The 24,742-nt window shown below is 41.2% G+C and overlaps 1 protein-coding gene and 2 long non-coding RNA genes across 6 annotated transcripts; all 3 read right to left on the bottom strand.

The window, feature by feature from the left end:
• Window positions 1–1,761: 1,761 nt before the first annotated feature.
• Window positions 1,762–15,656, bottom strand: chrnb5a (cholinergic receptor, nicotinic, beta 5a). Of its 4 annotated transcripts, none has more exons than XM_040146974.1 (8): window positions 15,619–15,656; window positions 10,041–10,186; window positions 7,497–7,541; window positions 7,275–7,384; window positions 6,133–6,659; window positions 4,709–5,199; window positions 3,779–3,924; window positions 1,762–3,010 (listed from the first exon to the last, which is right to left on the bottom strand). In XM_040146974.1, exons 1-8 carry the CDS (start codon window positions 15,629–15,631, stop codon window positions 2,995–2,997), a joined length of 1,494 nt encoding a protein of 497 aa, XP_040002908.1. In that variant the 5' UTR covers window positions 15,632–15,656; the 3' UTR covers window positions 1,762–2,994. The 4 variants fall into 4 exon arrangements, with proteins under 4 accessions (XP_040002908.1, XP_040002907.1, XP_040002909.1 ...); XM_040146973.1 differs by lacking the exon at window positions 15,619–15,656 and adding an exon at window positions 14,301–14,380; XM_040146975.1 differs by lacking the exons at window positions 10,041–10,186; window positions 15,619–15,656 and adding an exon at window positions 9,650–9,817.
• A 2,927-nt stretch (window positions 15,657–18,583) lies between these two features.
• LOC120800695 lies at window positions 18,584–22,392 on the bottom strand. Its single transcript, XR_005709007.1, has 3 exons — window positions 22,320–22,392; window positions 21,881–21,987; window positions 18,584–19,376 (listed from the first exon to the last, which is right to left on the bottom strand). It is a non-coding gene; the product is annotated as an uncharacterized LOC120800695 (long non-coding RNA).
• Window positions 22,393–22,594: 202 nt separating this feature from the next.
• On the bottom strand, window positions 22,595–23,284 carry LOC120800694. The gene is made up of 3 exons (XR_005709006.1): window positions 23,167–23,284; window positions 22,748–22,790; window positions 22,595–22,657 (listed from the first exon to the last, which is right to left on the bottom strand). It is a non-coding gene; the product is annotated as an uncharacterized LOC120800694 (long non-coding RNA).
• Between the last annotated feature and the right edge of the window lie 1,458 nt (window positions 23,285–24,742).

Genomic DNA, 24,742 nt, shown 5'->3' with positions numbered 1-24,742 from the left:
TTCAGGAATCAGTACTTCACTTTTGCTGAGATAAAGGATTTGGGCCACTTAAATCTTATCACAGTCTATTATAAGTGCGTGTTCGTTCATGCAATAGTACATAAAAAGTAACAGTGTGCTCTGTCTTCCCAGGCTGCTGACAGTTAGAAGGTGATGCTTTTTTCACCTGATTTTACCTTTTTGTTGGCAGATGGAGTTCACAAATTGGGGCACATGCACTCACAAAAACACACACAGACACACACGCTCACCCCTCAGTGGAACACAAGTGCATTAGTGCTGTTGAACACACTTCCTCTGAGGAAGGAGGCTGTTTCATACACACACATGGACACACAACAACCAGAATGCTCATTAACAAGATGGGACCGTGCATATGGATTCAACCTTTTTCCACTTCACATAGATCCACTGACCAGAGCTAAGGCTTAAATAGGGTTTTAGCTCAAGTAAACGTAACTGTGTATGTGCGCATGTGTGTGTGTGTGTGTGTGTGTGTGTGTGTGTGTGTGTGTGTCAGTGTGTGTACACTCATAAAAAGAAATTGTCTCCATAAATTGTCACTGTAGTTAATTTTATCTCAGCAATGCCACTGATGAACAGTAATCAAATTTTACACATGACAAAGGCTTGTTATCTGGATATGTATTTCTCAGGCAGAGCAGCCCTTACACATACACACATTCACAAGACCACTCGCACACGCAAAACACACACGACTGCCTGAATGTCGTCTTCTGAGCTGTTTGATCAAAACATGAAAAAATCAAGTTCAAAATGTATTTGAGGTCATCCACATTAAACGTCATGTCACCAGTGACACATTAGTGTCATTACTTTGAAAAGTATAAAAATACTTATACCACTTTCAACTGACTCTGTCTGCCCCCGTTCCACATACTGAACACCTTCTTTGATCCCACACTGTCAGGACTCAGCTTAGTGTTTGCAGAATGTCAGCTATTCCATCCCCGAAAGCAACAAAACTATTTTCTCTTCCACTAACAGTTTCTCCCTCCTCTCTCTTAGTGTGAGAGTGATTCAACTGTATTAACCATCAAGCGCAGTACTCCCGCTGAGTAAGTCTGGACAGACGGCTGAATCACATCCTATACAAACTCACCCTCAGGAATGGGAGAGAGTTTGTAAAATGACGTTCAAATACATTTTCACAGCTTGTGGTGGTACATCCCTTTGGGAAAACGTATGGGGGGGGGGGTTCAGGTTTGTGAATTTGGACTGGGTCATCTGAGAAAAGAACTACTTCATACAATGTGTTGTCCGACCACGTCAGAAGGCAAAAGTGTTTATAGCTGATCTGAATGGCCTAAACAGAAGACCCAATATAATTTAAATATGCAGATGAGAGCGTACATTTTCAGCCAGTCATAGTGTTGCACTCAGTTGTTCATACAAAAAGTGCCACAAATAGAATTAACAAAGGAAACTAACCTCCACACGGCAATGGGAACGGAAATGATCGGACACGCCGCCCCCCGAATTAACGGCGTAGGCCTGATTTTTAATGATACCTCCGTTCTATTCAACTGTCCCAGTCAACACTGACAACAACGGGACCCAGAAGCCGAAGCGTATAAATGGCATTCAATCGTTAATTTTATTATTTACACCTGTGCTTTTCCAACTGTGACATGTCAAAATATGTTCTGTGAGAAGCGACTATCCGAGAAAAGACAAAGAAAACCAGTCTGAACAAATGATTGAGGGAAAAGCAATGGCCAAACATAAAATTCCCAGCTTTTTATTCAACACATTGTATCAGGGTACAGTCAGTGGAAAATTCATTGTTAATATGTAGCCTTTTGCTGCTACAGTTCATGTTTGTCTTACTTAATCTTCAGCAACGGTTTAAGGCAACTGTAAAAGTGAGGGCTAAAATGAGCGGAGAGGCATACATGGAGGCGGAATTCATCTTTTCCTTTCAAATAGTGATGGAAAAAAAGTGTGTGTGTGTGTGTGTGTATATATATATATATGCTACTAAGGAGTCAGTCTGTTGATGGATGAAAATTTGTTTTAATTTTCATCCATCTTTTCAAGACTTCTTTCCATCTTTACGTCCTTTTTGTCCTTTTTCATTTTAGCACACGTTTTCAGGCCTTGTGATTTGATGGCACAAAAACGAGAGAAAATAAGTGCAAGTGAGAGAAAGACAGAGAGGGAAAGCAAGAGAAGAACACACAGTCTTCAAAATAAGATAATGCATTAACGGTTACAACACTGCACTGATGGATGGTGGAGATGAGGCACAAAGCTCTGAAGCAGAACAAGAGAACGACAGAGAGAGCGAGAGATGGTGCATTAATATTTTTATGAAGAGAAAAAGTGGATAGGACAAAATATCCTCACTTTTTTACAATAAAGCTTGGTTTGAGAAGTGTAGAGAAAGAGAAAATATGGTCCATTGTACTTTACCCACGTGATCATTTGGTATAATGTCCTCTAAAGTTTCATTTTTCACATCAACAGTACTGCAGAGGAGAGCAGGCCTCATGGTCTTCCAGGATAAGAAATTAGAAGTATCTTTCACCAGTCTTGTGGTTTGTGGTTTGTTCTGTACACTGTGAAAGATTAACGCCGGGGGGAAATACTCTTTAACTTGTATGTTGTGACAAAAACTCTGCACAGGCCTAATCTTTGCTTGATGTTAATGTCATCTCGATAGAAGTTAATGGCTTAAAAAGTATATCAAGATTGTCTGGCCTGTGATGATGGTGGAGCTTGAATGGAGACATAGTCCAGCAAAAAAAGAAGCCATGCAGTTAAAAAAAAAAAAAAAAAAGTGTTCCGATATGAATGTCTTTGTTTGAGGTCCACTGCTGCAAACACAACTACTGCGGCCGGCTGCATTGATTAGGCTGGTTATGTCCAGCGAGCAAAGTCAGATCAGAGCCAGACCTGGTGTAGGTTCTCAGTTAAAGTTCCTATGAGAGATGCTTGTTCAACTGTTTCCGTTTTCATGCCACAGAAATCCTAGAAGTCTCCATACCTATGGAAAGAAAAAACACAATGTGTCTACACTGTGACATTTCCATATAAATACATTCCTTTTGCATTAAAATGAATTGACCTAAACACCAGGTTTTAGAGTAGGTAGGTCCAGTAATATTAAGTTTTACCTTTCAGCAGTTGGTTTTGTCTAAAATGAAGAGAAATGTTTAAGTAATTAGCATAAGCAGAATTGACTACTATAGGGTTGGCTGTAGTTTAGACTTGGTCGGTTCTTACTGACTCCTGTTCTTATGAATGGCTTTGATTTGTAACATGTTATTTTAGCAAGAGAAAAGGAGATCAGGCAACATTTCTACAGGAAGAAAACACACCATTTCCTCAACCCCTCTGCTTGATGCAGTTTAACTCCCGCTTCAAAATTAAAACCAACCATTGTAAGATTTTAAGGTGGCAGGTGCTTGCTACAGTCTGGACAGAATTCAAAACAAATCCCTGGTTCCTACAAATGTTAGGGCCACTTTAAATTCAGAGGCAGTTCTCCATACTGACCATGGCTAAACAAAGACCATGACTTTGTCACACTTGGGAGACAAAAAGAGAGAACAACAGACTAGGAAAAACTGGCAATTCCACTGGTGGTGCCATACAAAATGTTGTAAAGTGTGCATGGGGTTAATTCATTTGCAACATCTACAACAGTCAAGCATTTCCTTTATCTAAGTCTTAGACATTGAAATAAGAATCTTCATCAAGCTATTTAGTGTGTTGTGATGTATGTAACTGTGTGCTCTAGTGTGTTACTCACTCAGTGTCATCAGCCGTAGGTGTGTTATAGCTTTGGAACAGCGGCTGCATGAATAGCCCCAGTGTTCCCACTACACACACCAGGATGAAGATCCACAGGAACAGACGATCTATCACCATGGCCACGTACTTCCAGTCTTCTATGATCTGGAACCAAACCAACAAGTTTAATTATTACAGGTTGTTGAGAAAGATCAAATTATGACCATAAAGTATGTGTGTGTTGGAGCAGATTGTCAGGAAAACACCATGTTTTACCTCTTCTGCCTAAAAGAGTGTGCATTTGGTGAGGGTTTCTAAAGTTCTGTATGTAAAAACAAGTGTTTTATTAACTGCTGCTGTGGCTATGAAGCTTCTAGGACACCGAATGCGTATCAGGTTATATTTTTAACTGCCCTGCAACCGGTTGATGCTGAGAGGAAGAGAGGCAGCTTGATGAAAAACCTGCCATGAGCAATTAAAGCTGCAAAACTTGTTTGTAATATTTGTTAAGTGTGGGACTTTTGTGGAAGTTTAGAAGCCCTGGGCCACACATCTGGGGTTTAGGGTTACTGCTGTGTTCAGTCAGGTTGTGTGTATGTGTGTGTAAGTGTGTGCAGGCGTTTCTGGGGATAGCTGATGTTTTCAGGAAAAGGGAGATGATTGACAGGCTGGAATAATGTCACAGGGAGACAAAAGCAAATACTGAATGATTTAAGACATGACATGTTCCTTGTCTCATCTTGCCCTGATAACCTCTTCATTTCTTGTACAAATCTTCTCATTCCTCCTTTTTCCATCTGTGTCATCATCCACCACCATAATCTGCTTTTGCGTGTCATTCGATTCAATAATATATTCTTTCATTCCTGTTTCTTTATTCTTTGATACTATCTTTCCCTGCTCATCACACATTTGTTTTTGTTTTTTACACCGGTCTTTATCTCCTCACCCCTTCATCATCGTCTTCTGTCTTCATATGTTCAGCAATGTACCTCACTCCATCCACTGCTTCCTCCAGGTCTGCATCCCACTGAGGAGCAAAAGGCCTCCGGAGGTCTGAAAATCCACCACCCCCGTCCGGGATGTTGCCCACCTTCCAGCAAAACTTGTGGGCCAAGTCCTCATTCACATAGAAGGAGTCGGCGTCTGTTCGGATCCCACCGAGCCTGATGTTGGAGTACTGCTTCTTCTCTGTGCAGCTCTGGGAAATGTTTTTCCCGACGGTGCTCCGGTTGGCGTACTTCCGGCGGAGTTTATCGCGGACACTGGAAGAGCCTGGACGCCTCATGAGGAGGAAGGTGGGCAGTCGGACTAAGAAGAGGCGTTTGACCCAGTCGGGCATGTGGTGGGTGGATGGGGAGCGGTGGTGCATGTTGAGAACGCAGACCGTGCTTACAATAGAGAAAGTGACCAGCACCATGGTGAACATCAAGTATTTACCTACGAGAGAGTGACAGATAGAGAAAGAAAAGATGAGATGAACTAATAAACATTTCTTCTGCCTTTAATCACACTGCTCTCAGTTTTCAGTCATTTTTTATTCAGTATTAAAATAATAGCTGACCCTAAAATAAAAGCCCTGTAAACCTACTTTTTAGGATATATTTCCACAGCACTAATTTCATCAGTGAAACAACAGAATCATATCATACTCTCTAATTGCTGGTCTGAGGTTCCAGTTTTTAAAAGAAAGGTTGTTTTCATTTGCTGAGCAATTACTCTAATTTCTGCTTTGCTGTTCTCTTGATCACTGTTAAGTTGCTGCCAATAATACTCAGCACTTCCTGCAAATGTTTCACATTAAAAGCCTGCCTGGAAAGGAAGGGATTATGCCTTTTGAGGTTCCTAAGGTGAAACGTGTGCAGGAAGTTTCATCGGCAGTAGCTCAACGACGAATGAAGAGAACACAAAAGTAGAACTGTTTGGATTCCATTGGAAATGAAAAACATTATTTAAGTCAAAAAGAGAAATGCAGAGCAATAGATTGGTGAGTTTGATATGACTGTGTTGTATTGCTGTAAAAATGTACATTATTAAGACAACAGGTAAATACGGAGGAAGGTTTGAGTTTGCTTTGACAGCAAACAGCCTCAACAGCAAAAAGCAAAATGGGAGCAGATCAGGAGACTGTCTTTGATAAAGTCAAAATGTTATTTGTGTGTTATTTGTTGAGTGACACTGTGTTCACTAAAAGTTTTATCAGGACTAAGCAAAAGACCTCAATATATTTTTGGTTTTCGGGTTCAGGTTTTCCCATTAATTTGATTTCTAAAAAAGCATTAATAATCTGTAGGTTATTCCAAAAGTTTTGCATCTCTATATTTTCTCCACTCTACACACAGGTGCACACAGACAAACATAAATATGACTGACCAATGAGTGGCACTGCTAGGGAGGTGGGTGGCACTATCTTTGATATCAACAGCAGGAACACAGTGAGGGCCAGCAGCACTGAGATACACAGCGTCATCTTCTCCCCACAGTCTGACGGCAGGTAGAAAACCAGGATAGCCAGCGACGTGATCAGCACACAAGGGATGATGAGATTAATGGTATAAAAGAGCGGCTTCCTCTTGATCACAAAATCGTAGGTGATATCCAGGTAGGTGATGTCGTTGGGGTCCTCGTTTTTGCGTGCCGGGAGTGACACGATGTCCCACTCTCCGCTAGGCGTGAAGTCATCGCGACTGGCAAAGTCGCTGGTGAGGATCAGGTCCACCTCTGTATGGTCGTAGGTCCAGGAGCGGAACTTGAGAGTGCAGTTCTGCTGGTCGAAGGGGAAGTTCTGCACCTCGATGGCACAGGCCGACTTGTAGATTGCCGGGGGGAGCCAAAAAATGTCCCCGGTGTTGGAGACTACGGCGTTGCAATAGAAGGAAACCTCGTAGACACCATCAGCACTATGACAAGTTTGGAGATGACATAAGATTAAAGAGAATATTGAGTCAGACATAGAGGAAGGCATATAAATCAAGGCCAAATGAACTATAACATAATATATATTATGGTGTATATAATATATACATTTATTTGCTTTTTTTTAAACTATTCATTTGAATGAGATATATCTGAAGTCAGCTAACCACTAGCTCTGAGGACTCTTTCTCCCCTTTATTGCAGTGATAATAATCAGACTAACCCAAGCACTCACTCATGATTGGCTGAAGTGATAATGAAGACAGATTATTCACTAATCCCCTTCACCTCAGCAATCAGATAATGAAGAACATTTTAGTTACAAAATCCTCATAGAGAAACGTGCTTATTTTAGCTGAGGATTTTCTTCTTGTAAAGCCTGGATGATAATGTTGGAAAACCTCTTAATGCTGTCGAATGATATACTGTAGTCCATTAATACAAGGTCACCTGACACACACATACACACAGAGTGTAAATGTACAGTAGTTCTACTTTTTCATTACACTGACTATAAAACAGCATAATAGAACCAGATCACCTAAATCAAATACTGACAAACTGGTCTTCTCTTTGTGGGATGACCTACATGTACTTACTTGTTGTACAGCACTATATCAGGAAGCCAGATGTGTTTGGATGGTATTCGTAGTTTCTTGATGCCTTCATACTTGTCTGGGTCCCATCTCAGCCTGTAGTCATTCCATTCCTGCGGAGAGGGGGTTCATAAACTCCATTACGGACCAACGCGCCCACATACTGCACCGACTGTATACTGAACACCGTATGTGCACTCAGCAGTGACAAAGATTGTACTCTACCTGAAACAGCCATAAGTTGGTCGTCATTATCTGCTCTCTCTCATTCTGCAAGAAAACATCAGTCAGCTTGTCGTACATTGTGCATTATTTCCACAATATTTTACTTAACATTATAAATTGTTGTATCATCATAATGTTGCCTACTGCTGTTGGTTTGAACAATTTTTGAGTTATAAGTTATAAAGTTAAGTATAAGTTTTAAAGTTATAAGCTGCAGTTTTTTGAGTTATTTCAGATTTTAAGTATATCCAATTCAATACCTCACAAGGCATCTGAGTTAAACTGTCTTGTGCCAGCAGAGGAGTGGGTAGGATGTCAGTCAAGCACTGTGTGCACCAGTGTCAGGCAGTGATGCACAATTAGTAATTTGTAATGCATTGTTGTTAGGCACGCTGGTATGCCACAGCCTTGGAAAATCTCAGCTGTAGTGAATTAAAGTGTGTTAGTTCAAAGTGTTCATGGCACACGCTGAATAACAGGCTTCGGTCAATATTCCGAAAACATGGATAATGCAGAGATTTAAAAAAAACAAAACAAATGTCCTAAAATGATCTATCCATCCAATCTCTAAATTACTTAGCCCTGAGATTCAGGGGAAGCGGCAGTGTATCCCACCATGCATTCGGGCGAGAGGCGGTGTACACCCTGGACAGGTCGCCTGTCTATCACAGGGCTAACTCAAAGAGACAGACAAACAGATTCAGACTCATTCTCACCTACGGGTATCTGTAGGTCACCAGTTCCTCTGCATGTCTTTGTGCTCTCGCAGTATGATGCATTATTATAGAGTTTTAATTACAACACATAGTAATGCAATATTTATTCAGCACTTTTAAACATTTATGTAGCTGTCTTATAAGGGAGATCGGGTCAAGTTTCTGTAGTGAAGCAGTTACAAAGCTACCTCACGGCAATTACAAACATTTAAATAAAGCAATCACACCTCTTAGCTACAGATTTTCTTAATCTGTTGAGTGGATGCTTGGATTTACATGATGTCACCAAGCTCTATGATCTAATACACTTGATAAAAGTCTAAATGACCCTACCTTAACATGTGCAAACTAACAGGAGAATGAGAGAGCCGTCAGTGAAGTATACCAGTGATACTGTCTTTGTAGGGTTAATGACGACCAGGCATGACATGACCGTGAGAAATTAGCAAGTGTAAAACGTTACCACAGGAGTTTGTTATAAGTTAGTTATGAGTTTATACAGAATTGTGATGCATTTTTTTACACAGGATAGTGTGCAATGGGCAACCTGCATGTAAATAACGACCCAGTATACTACAAGACTTAAAAAAGTAGAAGACTGCAGAAGAATCGCTAGAGGCTTTAAAAGATGTGAATCCAAGTTGTCGGGTCCAGGTGACAAATCAAAACAAAACAGAACAAAAAAGGTCCCTGGATGAACTCAATATGGGAAGAGGTTTTGCATTGTGATCCTGCTGCAGAGATTTTAAAACTGCATCCAGTTCATATACAAATATTAGATCTTCTAACAAACAAATCAATCATAACTTATTTTGTGATCATCAAATCAAATGGTCATCAAATGCTGAATATATTTTTTATTTGGTGGACTGAGACAGCGGGGCCAGCCCCGATAAACGTGAATGTCCGTGACTGAGTGATTGACAGAGTGATAAAGTTTCACCATTGATCAGCCGAATGCCACATGACTATGTGCTGAAGTTACACTACTGGCCGTTGCTCTTTCATAATGAATTGACCCTCGGCTAAGCCCTGCCCCTTTGTTGTGGGCCGCTGCTAGTCCGTCAAGCTGGCGGAGCAAGCATGCCGCCAACTGCACTCCCTGAAGAAAAAGCAAACAGAAGGGTCTACAGTATGCGTTTGATGGATGTATCCAGGAAGTCAAACTGACTCAGCAGTAAAAAACACGTTAAAAAGGTAAAGACAGAAGATAAGCCTACAGATCGCGATGTAAAAGTGAACCACCGCATCACCTGGCAATCGAGAAAGAAGACTATGAAATTAAGGAGCAACACTGTTCCTGTAAAGCAGGGTAGGTTCACTTATATTCAAAAGCAAAAGCAGCATGTGTTTACATTCAGTAGCTCATGACTGCTGTTCTGTACTCTGCTAATGTTAGCTCCACACAGGTTTTTGCAGCCATCTAATCGGACTTACTTTGACTTACTTCCGGTATCACTGTTACATGTGCCCCTGGCACAATGTTTAACCGTGACTAACTTGAAATCCACAAAACCAGCCCGAAAAGGACGAAAATCTGAAACGACTGCATGAAGAGTCTATGGGCACTGCCGTATGGTTGTCGGAACCCGGTCGGAGCTGGCCGATGCTATGCTCTGATTGGCCATTCTTAGTTCAAGGGGCAGGACTTAGCGACTTAGTTTCTACTGAGAAACAAAGGATGAAGGGCAGTCCAGCCATAGAATAAGTTTTGACATAGTCTTGTTAACAGTGAGTACTGGTGTCCAGGGCCCACGGCTTTTTATACATATTGACCTGTATTTGTGCATGTGTACAAATTTGTGTTTGTGTATTTAAATATACTTACTACGCTGATAAGCTGAGACAGAGACACCTGTATGGAGATGGTGACCTGCTGGCTCTTATTGACAGCTGGTCTGATCAGTTTATTGTAGCGCTCTGGACCCAACAGGTAGTTCACCAGCCGCTCCTCTGCATTCTCTGCCCTACTGCCTGCAGGAAAAATACAGAAAGTTGGAAAACATTATATTTTGAAAGGGCTATAAACCCTAGGACACACGCACTGTACGCTTAAAAACGCACAAATACAGCTGCATGTACCTTTACTACTCTGTTGGAAAAGAACACAGTCAGTCCGCCGAACATAAATGTCACTAGTAAATAAATGCCATGAGTTTGTGTTGTAGCAGACCACAAACTCTGGTAAAAGGGGGAGTGTGTTTCCCTTTCAGTGTAACACTGAATACAAAAATGTCACCACATCCTATGCATGTGTTGCTGTTCCAATCTTGATATTCTCTCTATCACAGTATGTTTTCAGTCCAGTGTCATCATGAGTGATGAACAATAAACAAGTTAGCTGTAAATGAAGTAAATTTACCAAAGGGTATAAAGGCTGAATCATGTGTTCTGAGTAGGTTTGTGTGTGTGTGTGTGTGTGTGTGTGTGTGTGTGTGTGTGTGTGTGTGTGTGTGTGTGTGTGTGTGTGTGTGTGTGTGTGTGTGTGTGTGTGTGTGTGTGTGTGTGTGTGTGTGTGTGTTTGTGTGGCTGGGGGGGCTTGTTTTACCATATTCGTTGGGTCCGAAAACCAGGAGCCCACTATACTTGTGGGGTGAGACAGTTTTGTGGGGACCAAAATGCTGGACCATTCAAGTTTAAATGGCTGCTGGAGGGTTAAGACTTGGTGTTAGGGTTAGGCAACTGTCACGCTGGCCTTCCCCATGCAGTCCGAAGACTACATGGTTTTTGAGTGGAGAGCCAAAAGTAAGGCATGGGGTTAGGGTTGAGCATTCGGTTAAGGTTGAGGTAAGTGGCGAGGGAATGCATTATGTCACTGACGGGTCCCCATGAACAGAGTTAAACAAGGATGCGTGTGTGTGTGTGCGTGTGCGTGCGTGTGTGTGCGTGTGTGTGTGTGTTTGTGTGTGTGTGTGTGTGTGCGTGTGCGCTTTACTGCAGGGTTTTAGAGCAAAAGAACAAACAAAAATCCAGTCATGCATCCATCCCTGGGAGCAGATCCCTGAAGCTTTGTGTTTCCTCAGCCTTAAATTATTGGTTATGTAAAACTGATCGTATGAATAAGTCAGAGGCACAATGCTTTTGACCCACTCTCTTGGCTTCCACAGCCATTATGTCTACATTGTCAAACAAACTGACAACAACACAGAGAACGTTTAATATCTGCACCCCCCCCCCGTGCCACATGAATTGCCTGTTTTTGTAAGACTACATGCAGGGAAGGTTGAGTGAGCATAGATGCTCTTTTTTCAGGAGCACCCTGCTGCTTCAAGTTTTCATGTAGCAGTGAACACCAGTTATTTCAGCTTTTTGAAAAGGGAGAGAGAGGGAAGGGAATCCATTAGAACAAAATGAAAACTCTTCAGTCTGCAGAATATTTAAATTCCGATTATACTTGATTACCATCAAGTAAGAACCTGAAGAGAAAAAGAGAAAAATGTCGGTTAGACTGAAGGTTAACCTGTTAGTTGGAACCTAAATCTCATTTAAGTTTCATCGTAAGTGGCCCCAGTGTAGCAGTATGGCCTGTTTTATGAACATGGGTGTTACTGCTTAACATTACAGCCTGCAAATTACTAATAAGAGTATATAAAGGGTATAAATAAAAGACTTAGCAAGTAGGCTACTTATACCAAGAAAAGACGAGAGGTTAGTGGATAAGGGGGTAACATCTTTGTGTTTAAGATGAATTTATAAATAAATCACACTGTAAGTTGTTTTTTTTCAACTTCTGAGTATTTACTGGGTAACAAGGCAGGAAAAATGTGGTAAAAGTGTCCATTGTGGTATAATTACTTTTAAAATTATGGTTTATTGAAAAAGAAATGTACTTTGGGAAATTAAGTTTTTAAAGGCACAGTACAAAATTTTGGAACCAGTACGCTTATTTGTTTTATTGTCGAGAGTTCGGTGAGAAGACTGATATCACTCTCTCCGTTTCGCTTAGCTTAGCATAACGACTAGAAATCGAGGGGAAACAGCTAGCCTGGCTCTGTCTGAATATGAAAAAACCACCTACTAGCACATCTAAAGCTCACTAATTAACATCCTCTATCTCATTTGTCTGAATCGCACAAAAACTGGAGTGTGAAAATGACAATCCACTGTTTTAAAGGGGTGGTGGTGGGCTTTTATTTTCTCCGACTATTTCTTAGTAACTTCCTGTAGTTCCTGACAGTACACCACAGTCAGGACAAAGCATTGAAAATGTGGGAGAAAGCTCCCTTATTATAGTAAGACCAGGGTATGTGGGCTGTTAAACAAAGCCGCCCCATGTCGACTCCTTTTTACATTATAGTACAGTGTAGTTTTCAGTTAGTATTTTACTGGTAGCCTTGTGTTTTTAATCTCTACATTTTACAACAGTTCCAGTCAAAATGACGGGGCTGTCATCGAGGAGTGGTGCCAAACATCACGGCACAGTGCAAGGCCTGGTCAAATCTTCAGGCCCTCAGGGAAACACCAGCTCACTCACAACACCAGAGAGTTGCTATGTGCCTTCTTGGTGTATTACATCATGTAAATAATTTAGACTTGGGCTTCAGGGTATCTTTGTCTTGATGGATGCTGCAGAATAATGCTCGACTATGTTGCCTGTCACACCTGATCTTTGTCAGAGTCTGGTTGTTTTTGCAGCGCAGATAGGAACAATAATGGCCATGATTTAGTATTTCGCCTCTTCATTTTTTATTTTTTTTTTTAAGCTAAAGCTTAAGCCTAGCCTACAAGCTGAACCGGTTTGTCGGGTAAAGGATGGAAAACTCAACAATCCATGAAACGCATAGTCAGGTTGATAAAAGGAAGCTCCTGTTTTAGGACAGTGGTGCGGACATTCAAGTGTCCTCCCTGAAAGACAGGAGACGGTTCTTTCTATGGAGAAGGTATAAAATAGCCATCTGTAAATTATTCAAAGAGCCCGTCTGCTTTTATTTACAAGTATCTAAAGTTTTTAAAACCCTGTCTCGGAGGTAAAAATTGTTGCGAGGAACGCTGTGGCCGCTCGCTATTCAGACACAACGGGGACACAGCAGATCCCCTCTTTTTGGGAGACACAGTGGTCCTCAGAGTTTGTTTCTCTCTTTTAGTCATAGGGACTCACATTCTTGATCAAACACCATCAGTGGGAATCAGATTTCACAGAATGCAAATGCAGGTAAGACGGTTCATGTAAGGCGGTTGTTACTATGCCTCCCCTGGCAACATGATCTAAATTACTAAGTTTATATATATATATATATATATATAAACTTAGTAAATTAAATGTAATTTTAATGGAATAAAGGTAATTTTTTTTCTACCATAATTATGTTTCTGGCATGTGGAGGCTTTGAAAGACTCTTCAAACCATAATATGGAGATAAAATGGGCAAATGAATAATTCAATGTAAATGTTCAGGATTATGCTTTGATTGGTTCACATTTTCTTTCATGTAACCTTCTGCCTGTCATGGGATACAGAAGAATATCACTGACACTGAAACCTTTTGATACATACAGTACAGTGGGCCCCACCTATTCTTTCATTGCAAGTAACATAAGCTACAGTAGTTAGTGGTGTCATGATTAAAAGATTCACGTCCTTTAATGCCAAAGAAGGCAGCAATTTCAAGCCCACAAGCGCAGTTCCTCCAGCCTGTCGGCCTGGAGCCAGGAACATAGCTCAGGATTTGATTCAAAGTCAGCATGAAACAGTGCCACCGTCGATGTGAGCTGTGCCTGGGGATCCACAGGACCCTGCATTCATTCATCTTTAGTACAGTGACTTCCTCTGCAGTTCACTGAGACCTAACTAACTTGACTTCTCCAGCAGATTATTGCAGCGGTCATACTGACTTTAGCAGGCCACTACTAACTACCGGAGGTGTAGTGTGTGTATGTGTGTGTGAGAGGGAGAGCGCGAGAGACGGGGACGGGGAGGGGGGCAGGCTCATTTACATCTTAATGTTTCATGATGGCAAAATCTGTTTTAATGTCTTAATCAGAGAGAAAGCGATTAAAGCTCGCACCAAAAAAAGTGAGAAAACAGTATTTTTTTGCATCACATTCCCCACTCATACTTAAGAAATGTGAGGAGGAATAAACAACTCACTTGTGAGAGAGACAATGAAGAGCAGGAGGAGAGTGTTGGCAGTCATCTCCTCTCTTCTTCCCTGGACAAGCTTGCGACTTTTTCGGATAGTCCCGCAGAAAAGAAGTGCCCAGTGTGAGCAGAAAATATCCAGTAGCCTCGCGATGTTCCGCCGCGCTTCTGTGACCCTCCTCTCTCACAGCTGTGTTGTCCGCTGGATGCCGCACACCTGCTCCGGCCGTTCGTCTGTCGCTGGAATCTTGAGCAGCGCAAAGGACAGAGGAAGAGAGCGTGGCTAATGTGATGAAGAGCTTGTTTGTAGGCAAGGGTTATTTACCAAAGACATCGTTTTGGTCGTTCATCTTATTGCGTACTACTAGAAGAGCTGGGCTGCCCACGGTGCAGCCGCGGTGACATTAAAGCCGCTCTCCTCCAACCAAATCCAGAAATCCAAATGAGTCCAGGGTGGCTGCTGTCGTCCAACAAAAAAACTTAACTTCTTCCTCTGCGGATGAGCCCACCAGCGCTCACCTGCGGTAAGTTTGCTCTCCTCTGATGAAGCGCAGACAACTTCCAGCGCGTCGGGCTCAAAGTGGAGGCTGCGCTGCCAGGGCGCGCGGGGCGCACGGGATGCTCAGGGTACACTGCTTCCAGATACGGTCCACAGAGAAGCCCGGAACTGTTCCCCGGGAAACTCCCATGTTGATCGGAGGAGAAGCCCGAAAGGGAGGGGGGGGGGGGGGCGTGTGCGGCTCGAGCTCCCTGAGTGGAAAAGCTCCACGTCACCGCTCGGACTAACGTTCAGCTGCCAGTCCGCTCTTCGTGGCCCCTGCTCTCCCAGTGGTGCTTCCAAAGCCCGCTCTTCGTGGCACTAAGTGAACCCCGGCTCGAACAATACAGGAAAGTAAACAGACAAGAGGCCACAGCGTGTGGCTGTAAAGAGACACTTTAGGAGCCTCATCCGCTTTTACTCCCACGTTTACAGAAGAATCACTATAAGAAGCGTTGGTTACTTTAAGATGACTATTCAGACACAGGATTACTCAAGAGAGTTTGGTTTGAAGATCAGCATTATGATCACTGGAACAGGATTCTGACCTGATGTCAGATTTCCTTTAAGTAGAATATCTACAGAATATAATAATATACTTTATGTACGGTGGGGAAGTGTGTTGTTCGATATTGTATTTGCAGACAGGTTAGTTATGGATATTTGATTGATGAAGTGCACATGCTGCAGAGCTCACTATATTAAAAACCTCTACTTTACCTTGTTTCATTTAATTTTTACTGCCTGTTTTATAAGGTAAGTACATGCACTGTGTCCGGTGTTACTCACCTTTGATTTTCATAATCACATGAAGTTTTTGTAGTAATTTTTTTTCTATGGACCCCAGGAGGAGCAGCTGTTACGCAGCTGTTACAGTTCTGGCTGATCCCCCCATAACAGCATCGCGCCCCAGTCACACAGGCACTGCTCCACGCACTGCACTCTGACCTCCCTGTGGACTGCATCTGGAAGAAGTAAGAATCTTTATCTTTACAGATCGCCTCCAGACATGTCATATGACATACGCTTTGAAAAATCATTTGTGTCTGATACAGGTTTTTTTAGATTTTCGATAAATCCACAATCAATGAATGTACAAATATTTTTTATTTCAAAAGTTTGAGGTAAAGACACAAAATGACTACGTGTCTGTGTTTGCGCTGAAATGTTCAAGGTTCCACATCAGACTTTGTGTAAGCTGCATTGGTGGACCATGACCGGCTTCCCAACTAGTTCCAAAAACCTGCTCATATAGTATGTACACGTCGTAAAGTGAGATTAAATGTGAGCACAAAGGAAATTTCCCCCCTCAGCAGATGAATGTGAAAAAGACCTTCTGGTGTCAAGCTCTGCACACGCATCGTTCTGCGCAGTGAAGGTCAAACGTCCAAGTGAAGCAACAACAAGCCAAGCAGGCTGTATCTCTAATGTCTGAAGAAAAACTGTTAATGTTGATCCTCTTTTCGTGAGAGTAACACATTTCTCGTCATTGTTTGACATCGTAACTTGTTTGGGATCGGTGAGGCTATGTGGGACTTCTTTAACAAATGCATTCCTCTATAAACTGGGAGAGCTAGTGTCTGCCGTTCATCTTGCTACCCCACATTATCTACATCAGAGACCCAGCACGGAAAAACTCATTTCTGGTGCATATATGTCCAGGCTTGCTTTTATATTTGTGTGTACGATTTGAGCTCGCAGCAAGAGTATTTTTAACAGTTGTACTGCGGGCACGCGTTTATGATTTGCCATCGCAGTAAGAGTAGAGTCATGTCGCAGACCACTCCGCCGCAGAAGCCTCAGTGAAAACAGAGAAAGACTTGGGTGTGAAAGCAATGAAGAGGAGAAGACATGAACAGACTGCACCTCTTTTAGACATTTCTGTTTGTCACTCATGAATAATCTATTAGAGATTCAGGGGCTAACGGTCAAAAGCATGGATTCCTCTTGGCCAGGGATGAATTCTTTAATATATATATTGCACAAGCAGTATATATATATATATATATATATATACATACATATATATAAACAGTTAACATCTTTTAGTCTCAAAAGCCAAAAGAAACAAAATAAAACAAATATTAGCTGATAATTCCATCTAAAACAGAAGTTTTTCCACTTTTTTTGTTATTTTTGATGAAAAATGTGTGTATACACATTCCCCTCCTTCAGAAGCTAACCTCCTACAACAGAAATAATGATGTCAAAACCGAAACTGTTGCGAGATTTACTCCTGTGCCGTTATTGATGACTTTAGCATGCGCACAAATCCCTCACAGTCCAGGCCATATAACTAACACATTACTCCCTTACATGGCCCAGTGGGGATTTCAGTCTGCCACAACGGAAGTGTGTGTGTCTGCTTCAGACAGGTTAACTGGCACCAGGGCAATTCACAACCCCCTCCCTCTCTAACTCTACTGCTCCATCACTGCCTCTGTCTCATACAGGCAGGTTAAGGCTGCGAAATAAAAGTGCCAGGATCATACCTGCCATATTTATATATTTATAGTCAGGGAAAACTACTCTGCGTGGTGGGACCAATGTATCAACATATTACACAGAGGGGGGGTCACACTGCCAGAGCTCTACACTCGTTGGGTTTATTCGTACATGAGTGTGCGGGTTGGAAAGATTGCTGAGCCTGTAGAAAACAACCCTGCTTTCCCATTCCTCGACACACACACCTGAGCGGATGTGCTAATGTTAGCCAAAGAACGGCTCCAGTAGAGGTTTGTTATTCTCTTAGAAAAATGGAAAGATCACCGGGACCCGAGGTCCTTGTCACAGACGGAATCTTTACATTTGTATCTTTTTTTCTAAAGCAGTTTTTATTTGTTTTCACTTAGAATGGATAACCCCAAATACATACAAATACACACACGTCCCCAAGTCATATACAGAAAAATAACAAAATGGAAAAAGAGAAATGCAAAAAAAAAAAAAAAAGCCTGCAGAGCACATGCTTATCCATATACCTGAAAGTTCCACTATTCTAAACAGAAAAATAAAAAACATATTGAAAAATTAGACAATTTGTATACTGCAGGATATATACAGTATATTGGTATCTTACACAACTGTCAAACAAGCATCCTGAAAAATCCTTCTGGGGCACCCTGGTGCCCTGGATTTTAGACGCCATTATCACAATGTTCTGTGTCATACCCCCTCCTTCCTGCATTTGCGGTCTCTCTCTCTTAGCTCACATCTGATAAGCATTTGGAGCAAAAACACCTCACTGATCAGTGGAGCGAGACTAGCAAAGCCCAGCATTTTCCGGTGACAAAGGTCTAATAAATGATCGGTCTTTCTGATAGCTTGCAGGCTTGATCCTCATACATCAAAATAGTCCAGGCTGTTGATTAGAAATTTCAACAAGAGGTGAGATGCCAAAGATGACATGTTAAGAATTGTACATCTTGATCAAATCCAGAGCTTTAATCCCCTTGATGCAGGGATCAACTTTATCTTTTCCTCAAAAAGATGGGGTTTCAGGCAAACACGTTTCATAACAAACACGTCTGGTGTGCGGGGAGGTATCGTGGCCTGGAAGAATCGCCAGCACGAGTATTTTAAGTATTCGTTGCAAGCAGTTCCTGTGGCTGAAGTAAGAAGAGAAGATGCTAATTGAGGGAAACAGGTTGCAGCAAATGAAGGACTAGATTTTTTGGCAAATTGGTGCGTTTTTATTTCCAAGGGTTTTTCTTTTGGTGTGCACTTCTAGTGTTTTTTCAGCATATAGCACATGTATTTATAGGATTTACAATAGGGAAAATAATGATAACAATAAACAAAAGTTCAAAATGAAAGCAACAGAGGTGGACATATCCTAACTTTTAGTCCTTAATATGGGTTAAGCTCCAAACACTCTGATCCTACATTTCCCACAATGCAACAACATCTTTTCATTAGACCCTCACTGTCTGATACACACCCTTCCTCCTTCAAACTCCACATCGCAAGCTGTCTGTTGTAAATTTGTAGTTTCTGAACTGAGATAAATTGTGATGACGTCACTATGATATCGTTAGGTCCTCCTTCTCACGGTCCTCCTTCACAGTGTGAGGAGTGAAGGAGGATGAGCTTCAAATAATAGGAAATGGGCAGCAGATAAATACGCAGCCCAATCAGAGGAGCGGGTGAAGCTGAGGGAGGATCTGATGCATGGACCAACCATGGAGGGGAACCTGTGGTAGGGTTAGGACAGCAAGAGAACAGACCAGCAAAGGAGGCCGGGAGCAGCGGAGAGGTGCATCAACACCTGACATGTAACAGCGAGCCAGCAGAGAAAGTAAAGGAAGGGTCGTATGGGGAAATCTTTCGAGCGTAAACCAGTATCATTTGGTGAGCTCTGAATGATAGTTTTCTGAAAGCAAAGCCCAAGATGCGGAAAAGAAGTCGCTATGGATTCATAATTTAAAGGTTGTGCACAGGGCAGACCTTTTCCACGGTAAAGAGTCACTCAATCTTCTCTAGGGCGCATGGGAGATAGCTGGCTGACGTCCAACATGATATGTACACCTCAGTCTGAGGGCTGGAGGCTGGAGGGAAAAAGTAGATGTGTGTCATTGGCATAGTAATGGTAGGAGGTGTGGGATGTTGTGATAGGGCAAAATGAACTAGTATATAATGAGGGAGAAGCAGATGGCGTCCTGGACCGAAGCCCGGGGAAATCCAGTGCTCTTCTCCACAAACCTGATAAGTGTATTCATAGAGGTCAGGCACAAAACATCAGACCCATGGGGATCAACTCACTAGACCCTATATCTTACGTTGCTTTGTCAATACAAAACGTGCCTCTCTGGGTATCATTTTAATTGTGGCTGCAGGGTTCAGTTGCACATTGGTGAGTGTGAGGAGGAAATCACTGGTGTCCTTCCATACCTCTACTTTCAAACCTCGGGTTTTATCATGTATCTCAGATTTGCTGTCTTTGTAATTGTTCACATCCCAGGTAACAGAATTAATTTAAAAAAATAAATACATAAAATCTGACAAATACTTGGACTTCCATCAGGGTTTCTTATGTAGCAACTGGTATTGCAGGACACTGTCAGTATTGTGATAACATTTGTCCACGCAGAAAAGCACTGACGTAAATAAATGGGCAAGCGCACAAAGACACATATATATGCAGAAGGTCAAAGGTGCAATATACAGTGATCAAAGCCTTTTTGAGCGTTTGCCCTGCAGTTAGTCCACCTCCTGTGCTCTTACATCATCATGTTAACACTGGTCTTTATCGACTGCATGGGCATTCAAATGTGGCTTTTTATGTAACACCTGAGCATGTTTATGGGAGCATAACTAGTTTTGCAAAAAATCTTTATCGTTTGCTTATGTTATCGTAACACTTGTACATATAAAAGGACATACACTCTATATAAGCAATGCAATATGTTGATAACCTATATTTATTATATTTACAGTATATAATATGTTATATGCAGCCTGTAGATTTTATCCTGATCCTGATTATCCTGAATATCTGATTGGCAGGGTCACGGTGAAAGCTGTTTAAAATGCCAGCTCCCGAAGTAAAAATGGATGACCTCACTTCAGGTAGCAGTGGTGGTGGTGGTGGGGGGGGTCTATGAATGTAAAATGAAAGTGTCAATTTGCTTCAGATGAGATTTTTCAGTCATTCATTATTCCTTAAGACAAATCTGTTTTCTTTACTGGCATGATTTTCTCAGTGTAGCTAATTACATTTCCTGGTGTTCTGGAAGTTTTTCACCCAGTTTAGGTGGATTAGCTGACTCAGTGTAAACAACACCTACCACTTCACTGATCCATCTTGAAAGCAGGTTGGATCTGTTTCAAACAATCCCTCGAACAGTTCTTTTAAAATCAGTCAAACATCAGCCAATGACTCAATTGCTTGTCACTCCAGGTCTGGATGTGATGGCTGGTGTAAAGGTTGGTTCACATTTGTCCTGAACATGAACTGATACTTTGGCACACTACAGGTGGGATTTCATCCAAACTTCACCATAGATGTGGGAAAAAATGAACAGTTTACATTTTCTCTTCCGTTATCTGTTGTAGGCTAGAAATATAATATTGAATCTCATTAAATCCAACTTGACCATGAAAAAGCTATTATGGCATAGAAACGGATGGATATTGTGTGGCCATTGCTTATCCTATATCATGTTTAACACTAGATGGCAGTAATGACATAAAGACTGAAACTAAAACTGAGGGTCCTTATAATATTGCAGCCCTACAGTTTGAAGCCACGTCGTGGTTTTGAAGTGACAAATAAAGGAACAAATGAGGAAAAATATTGAGACACTTTTCTCACTCATTAACCTGCTGGGGGGCCCTGGGGCAAAAATAAGCAGCTGGGTCCCTATTAACCCACCATTCCTTTCCTTCTTCGTGCACCGTGTGCAGTATTCCTGCGCTGGAAATTTACATGGCCCTGGTTTCACTGTGTAGTAATTTGATGAAGCACTATTAAAAATACGCCCACTTTGACACAAGGCGTCAAGGCCGTCTTACTACTCTCATAATGTCAATTGATATATTCCCAAGCAAAGTTAAAGTCTTTTAAACGACCATAAATCAATGGCCAAGCAGGGAACCTTGAGGTTTGGGTGGCCCGTGGGGTCTGAACTGCTACACATAAATCCATCACTACGTTTGTGCATAATTCTTCCTAAATTCTAAGTGTAAATCTTAGTGTAACCAAATTTAGAAAATTAAACTGCTGATTTACTTGATTGGGTTGCACCATTAAAACATGAGGAATGTCTTGGCTTGTAAAGACTTAGTGAGAGTACCTAATGTATTCATTGGTTGCTAGGAAACCTTTGTGGTCCTGTCAAATCAAAAGCAGCCAACAATCTAAACAGAAAGTAACTGTAGCATCATAGGTTGTAGCATAATTTCCACTAATTACAGTTTTAATGACCATCTAGGGGGGCAAGTTTTTGTTTTGGGGTCTATCCTTCCTGGCCAAAAAGAAATGAATACCGATTATATCAAATTAAATTACTCCCCACAACAGTGCTAAAAGAACAAAGGGGCGGATACCCACTAACAACCACTGCCGAAAACTTTCCGAGTTTGGAGACAGTCTCCCAGTTGTCCCCAACCTCAGTGACTGAGCTTGCAGTCATGAACATCACTCCTACCGGCAAGAAGCTGGAGAGGAAACAACAGAAAATTATGGGAATATGTCAGTTAATGGAAAGCTGCTTAGCATGAGAAGTGCTTCAGGCTTTCAGACGGATGGAAGTTATTATCACAACATGAGTCAAAAGAAACCAGTTATGTTTTTGACAGTGTTGGAAATGGAAGAAATCAAAGCAGAAAGGACTCAATTTTTAAAGAAATTCTGTGTATACTGTAGGATATTTACTCTCTTTCTTTAAATAATTTAGAAAATATGGAAGTATGAAACAGTTTCATTCTAAATTCCACAATTTTTAAATGTGATATTGACTCTGCAGAGGTGACCCTATTATCATTCCAACCACATGCTTGGTGGCCGTGTTGACGGCAGAAAGGATATCCACAAAGATTTTCCCTCTTTCTCCCATTCTTCTGAGGACAGGTCCAAAAATACTAGACCAGACAATCAGGCGCAAAGTATTGTTTCCATCAAAATACTCGCCCACCAAACGCATTTCTGTGGCATTCTGAAACAAGAAGAGAAAGTCAGTGAGAACAACGGTCTGACAGCAACTACATGTATCACGAATTATCACTGTGACTGGAAAGTTGATCATGACAAAGGATAAAATTTTACCACTGCCAGGCTAGAATTGTGATCCGCTGCTTCAATTTCAAACTTCACCTTCTGAGTCTTGTACTAAAGATGAGGAAAAATTACATCATGAATATCACATTGTCTCCTTCATGTGCTATACTGCATATCGCATACCTGAGTAATAAAACGTACCCGTTGAAAGCTAGCCGTGACAAGATTTTGTGGCACCGTGTTTCTATAAAGGGTAAAGAGAAACCAAACACATCTACCATCATGAAACCGATGAGTAAAAATGCGAGTCAGCTTGTAAATGTTGACAAAACGAAGACGAAATGCAGGATAATCTAGAGCGTAAAGTGAATTTTAGCCAGATATTAACCATTTTAGAGCACCTGATATGTGTTATTCTGCCTAAGAAAAGCATTGATTGATGCAATTCTGAAGGAATACAGCTGATGACATTTAAATTCCCTAATCAAATGATCCAGTATTTTCTGAAATGTTTCCCACTGACCTACGGACAAGCCGTGGAAACCGAAACCTAAACATGTAGAGAAATCAGTTGTGCTAAGAATCGGGGTTGACTGTCAGAATTAACACTTTTTTCTCACCTTATTAGGTCCAACAAGGCATCTACAGTGGCGAAGGTTTCATCGTCGTCATCATCATCATCATCATCATCATCATCTGGGCTGATCCCAGGCTTGATCAGCAGTACCAATATTAATCCTACAACACATAGCTCAGGGTTAAAGATAGGAAGCAAAGAAAATGTATTCTATAGCTGTTTCATTTGGGCTGAATGCAGCACTCTACATGCTCTACATCCACTCTGGATAATGGACTGACTGGCAATAACTAACACTATTACAACAACATACACCAGCCTTCAGAGGAAAGCATTCAAATTCATAGTAAATGATCCAGATCTGCCCCAAACTTTAATGGGTTCTTTGCTGGCCCATGCTCCATCCCTCCAGCAGGTTCGATGCAGATCGGTTCAGTACTTATTGCTTAATCCTGCTGACAAATAAGCCAACAAACCAACAAACAAACAGACACGGGTGAAAACATCAAATCCTCAGCGAAGGTAATAATTCCTTCAAACAGTAACAGTACCTCTATCTACATGGTATAGAAATTGTGAAACGAAAGAATAAAACAAAAACAAGAAAACTGATGAAATGTTGAAATATTTTAGGGTCCAGTTTCAAATACCTGAGTATATTTTAATAAGAAACATATGACTCAGCATTGTGTCAGTATAACAGTTGACAGGTAAAAACTTTGCACACAGGAAGTCAAATTTGGAACAATTTCACCCATAAGGTGGCTGAACCTGACTAATTCACTCTCCTGTTACTGAAGCACAACACCAATAATGAAGAAGTGAAGTGAAACATAAAATGCCTTTTAGCTAAGGTGAGAAAAAAACCCATTTCCCCTGGGGAAAACAAAACCAAACAAAAAACAATCTGCTTGGATAGGTACGGTATCACTGGTGAACTGCTGCTTTTACACAAAAACTAAAATGAAAATTAAAAAATGCTTCAGGGAATATCTGTTCACTTATGATGTGTTTGCATGAAGACATGTGCATTAGCACATATAAAATGTATTAACATGCATGATTAGCATAAATTAGCTTAGGCGGAACGGGATACTGTCAATTTTGAGTTAGTTATAACTGGGACATTAACTGCTTTCAAGTTTAACATAAACTATTCACTTATAACTATTAATTATTACCTCATCTAATACATTTGCATCTTGATATACACACTAACTTATAGACAGTTTACATTTGTTTCCCTAAAAGTCTTTCAAAACAAAAACATTATTTGTATTAGCTCACTAGCTAGCCATAAGTGTTTTTGTCATTTAAATATATAATAGTGCTGAAAGATTTATATTCATCACTAACAATGTCAAGACAAAAAAGTCTAACCTCATAGAAATAATTTTATAAATCTTACCTTATAAATCTAACTTTGTAGAAAATCATTTAGCTAGGTTAACGCCGATTGTGAAATTTTCAGATGCACACGTGCCCTCATCTGACTAAAGCTGTCCTGTGGCAAACTGTATCTGGCCAGCTTTTGCTAACTTTAACAAACTGTCTTCAGTCAGCGCTAGTAGCTAGCCTAACATTAGGTGAACTTGAGTCCTCACTCAAGTTCCAACAGG

The sequence above is a fragment of the Xiphias gladius genome, chromosome 15 (genome assembly GCF_016859285.1).
Source record: "Xiphias gladius isolate SHS-SW01 ecotype Sanya breed wild chromosome 15, ASM1685928v1, whole genome shotgun sequence".
In the NCBI taxonomy this organism is placed as follows: domain Eukaryota; kingdom Metazoa; phylum Chordata; class Actinopteri; order Istiophoriformes; family Xiphiidae; genus Xiphias; species Xiphias gladius.
The sequence above is the reverse complement of the archived record's forward strand: the minus strand, read 5'-3'. Positions and strand labels throughout refer to the sequence as shown.

Bases quoted from the DNA above. Each gene is read 5' to 3' on its own strand.
- chrnb5a (XM_040146973.1), bottom strand. From the start codon at position 14,346: ATGACTGCCAACACTCTCCTCCTGCTCTTCATTGTCTCTCTCACAA. The intron at 10,187-14,300 runs GTGAGTTGTTTA...TTTTTCCTGCAG, and splicing joins CTTCATTGTCTCTCTCACAA to GCAGTAGGGCAGAGAATGCA. The intron at 3,925-4,708 runs GTGAGGAGATAA...GTTTGGTTCCAG, and splicing joins CAGAAGACGATGATGAAGGG to ATCATAGAAGACTGGAAGTA.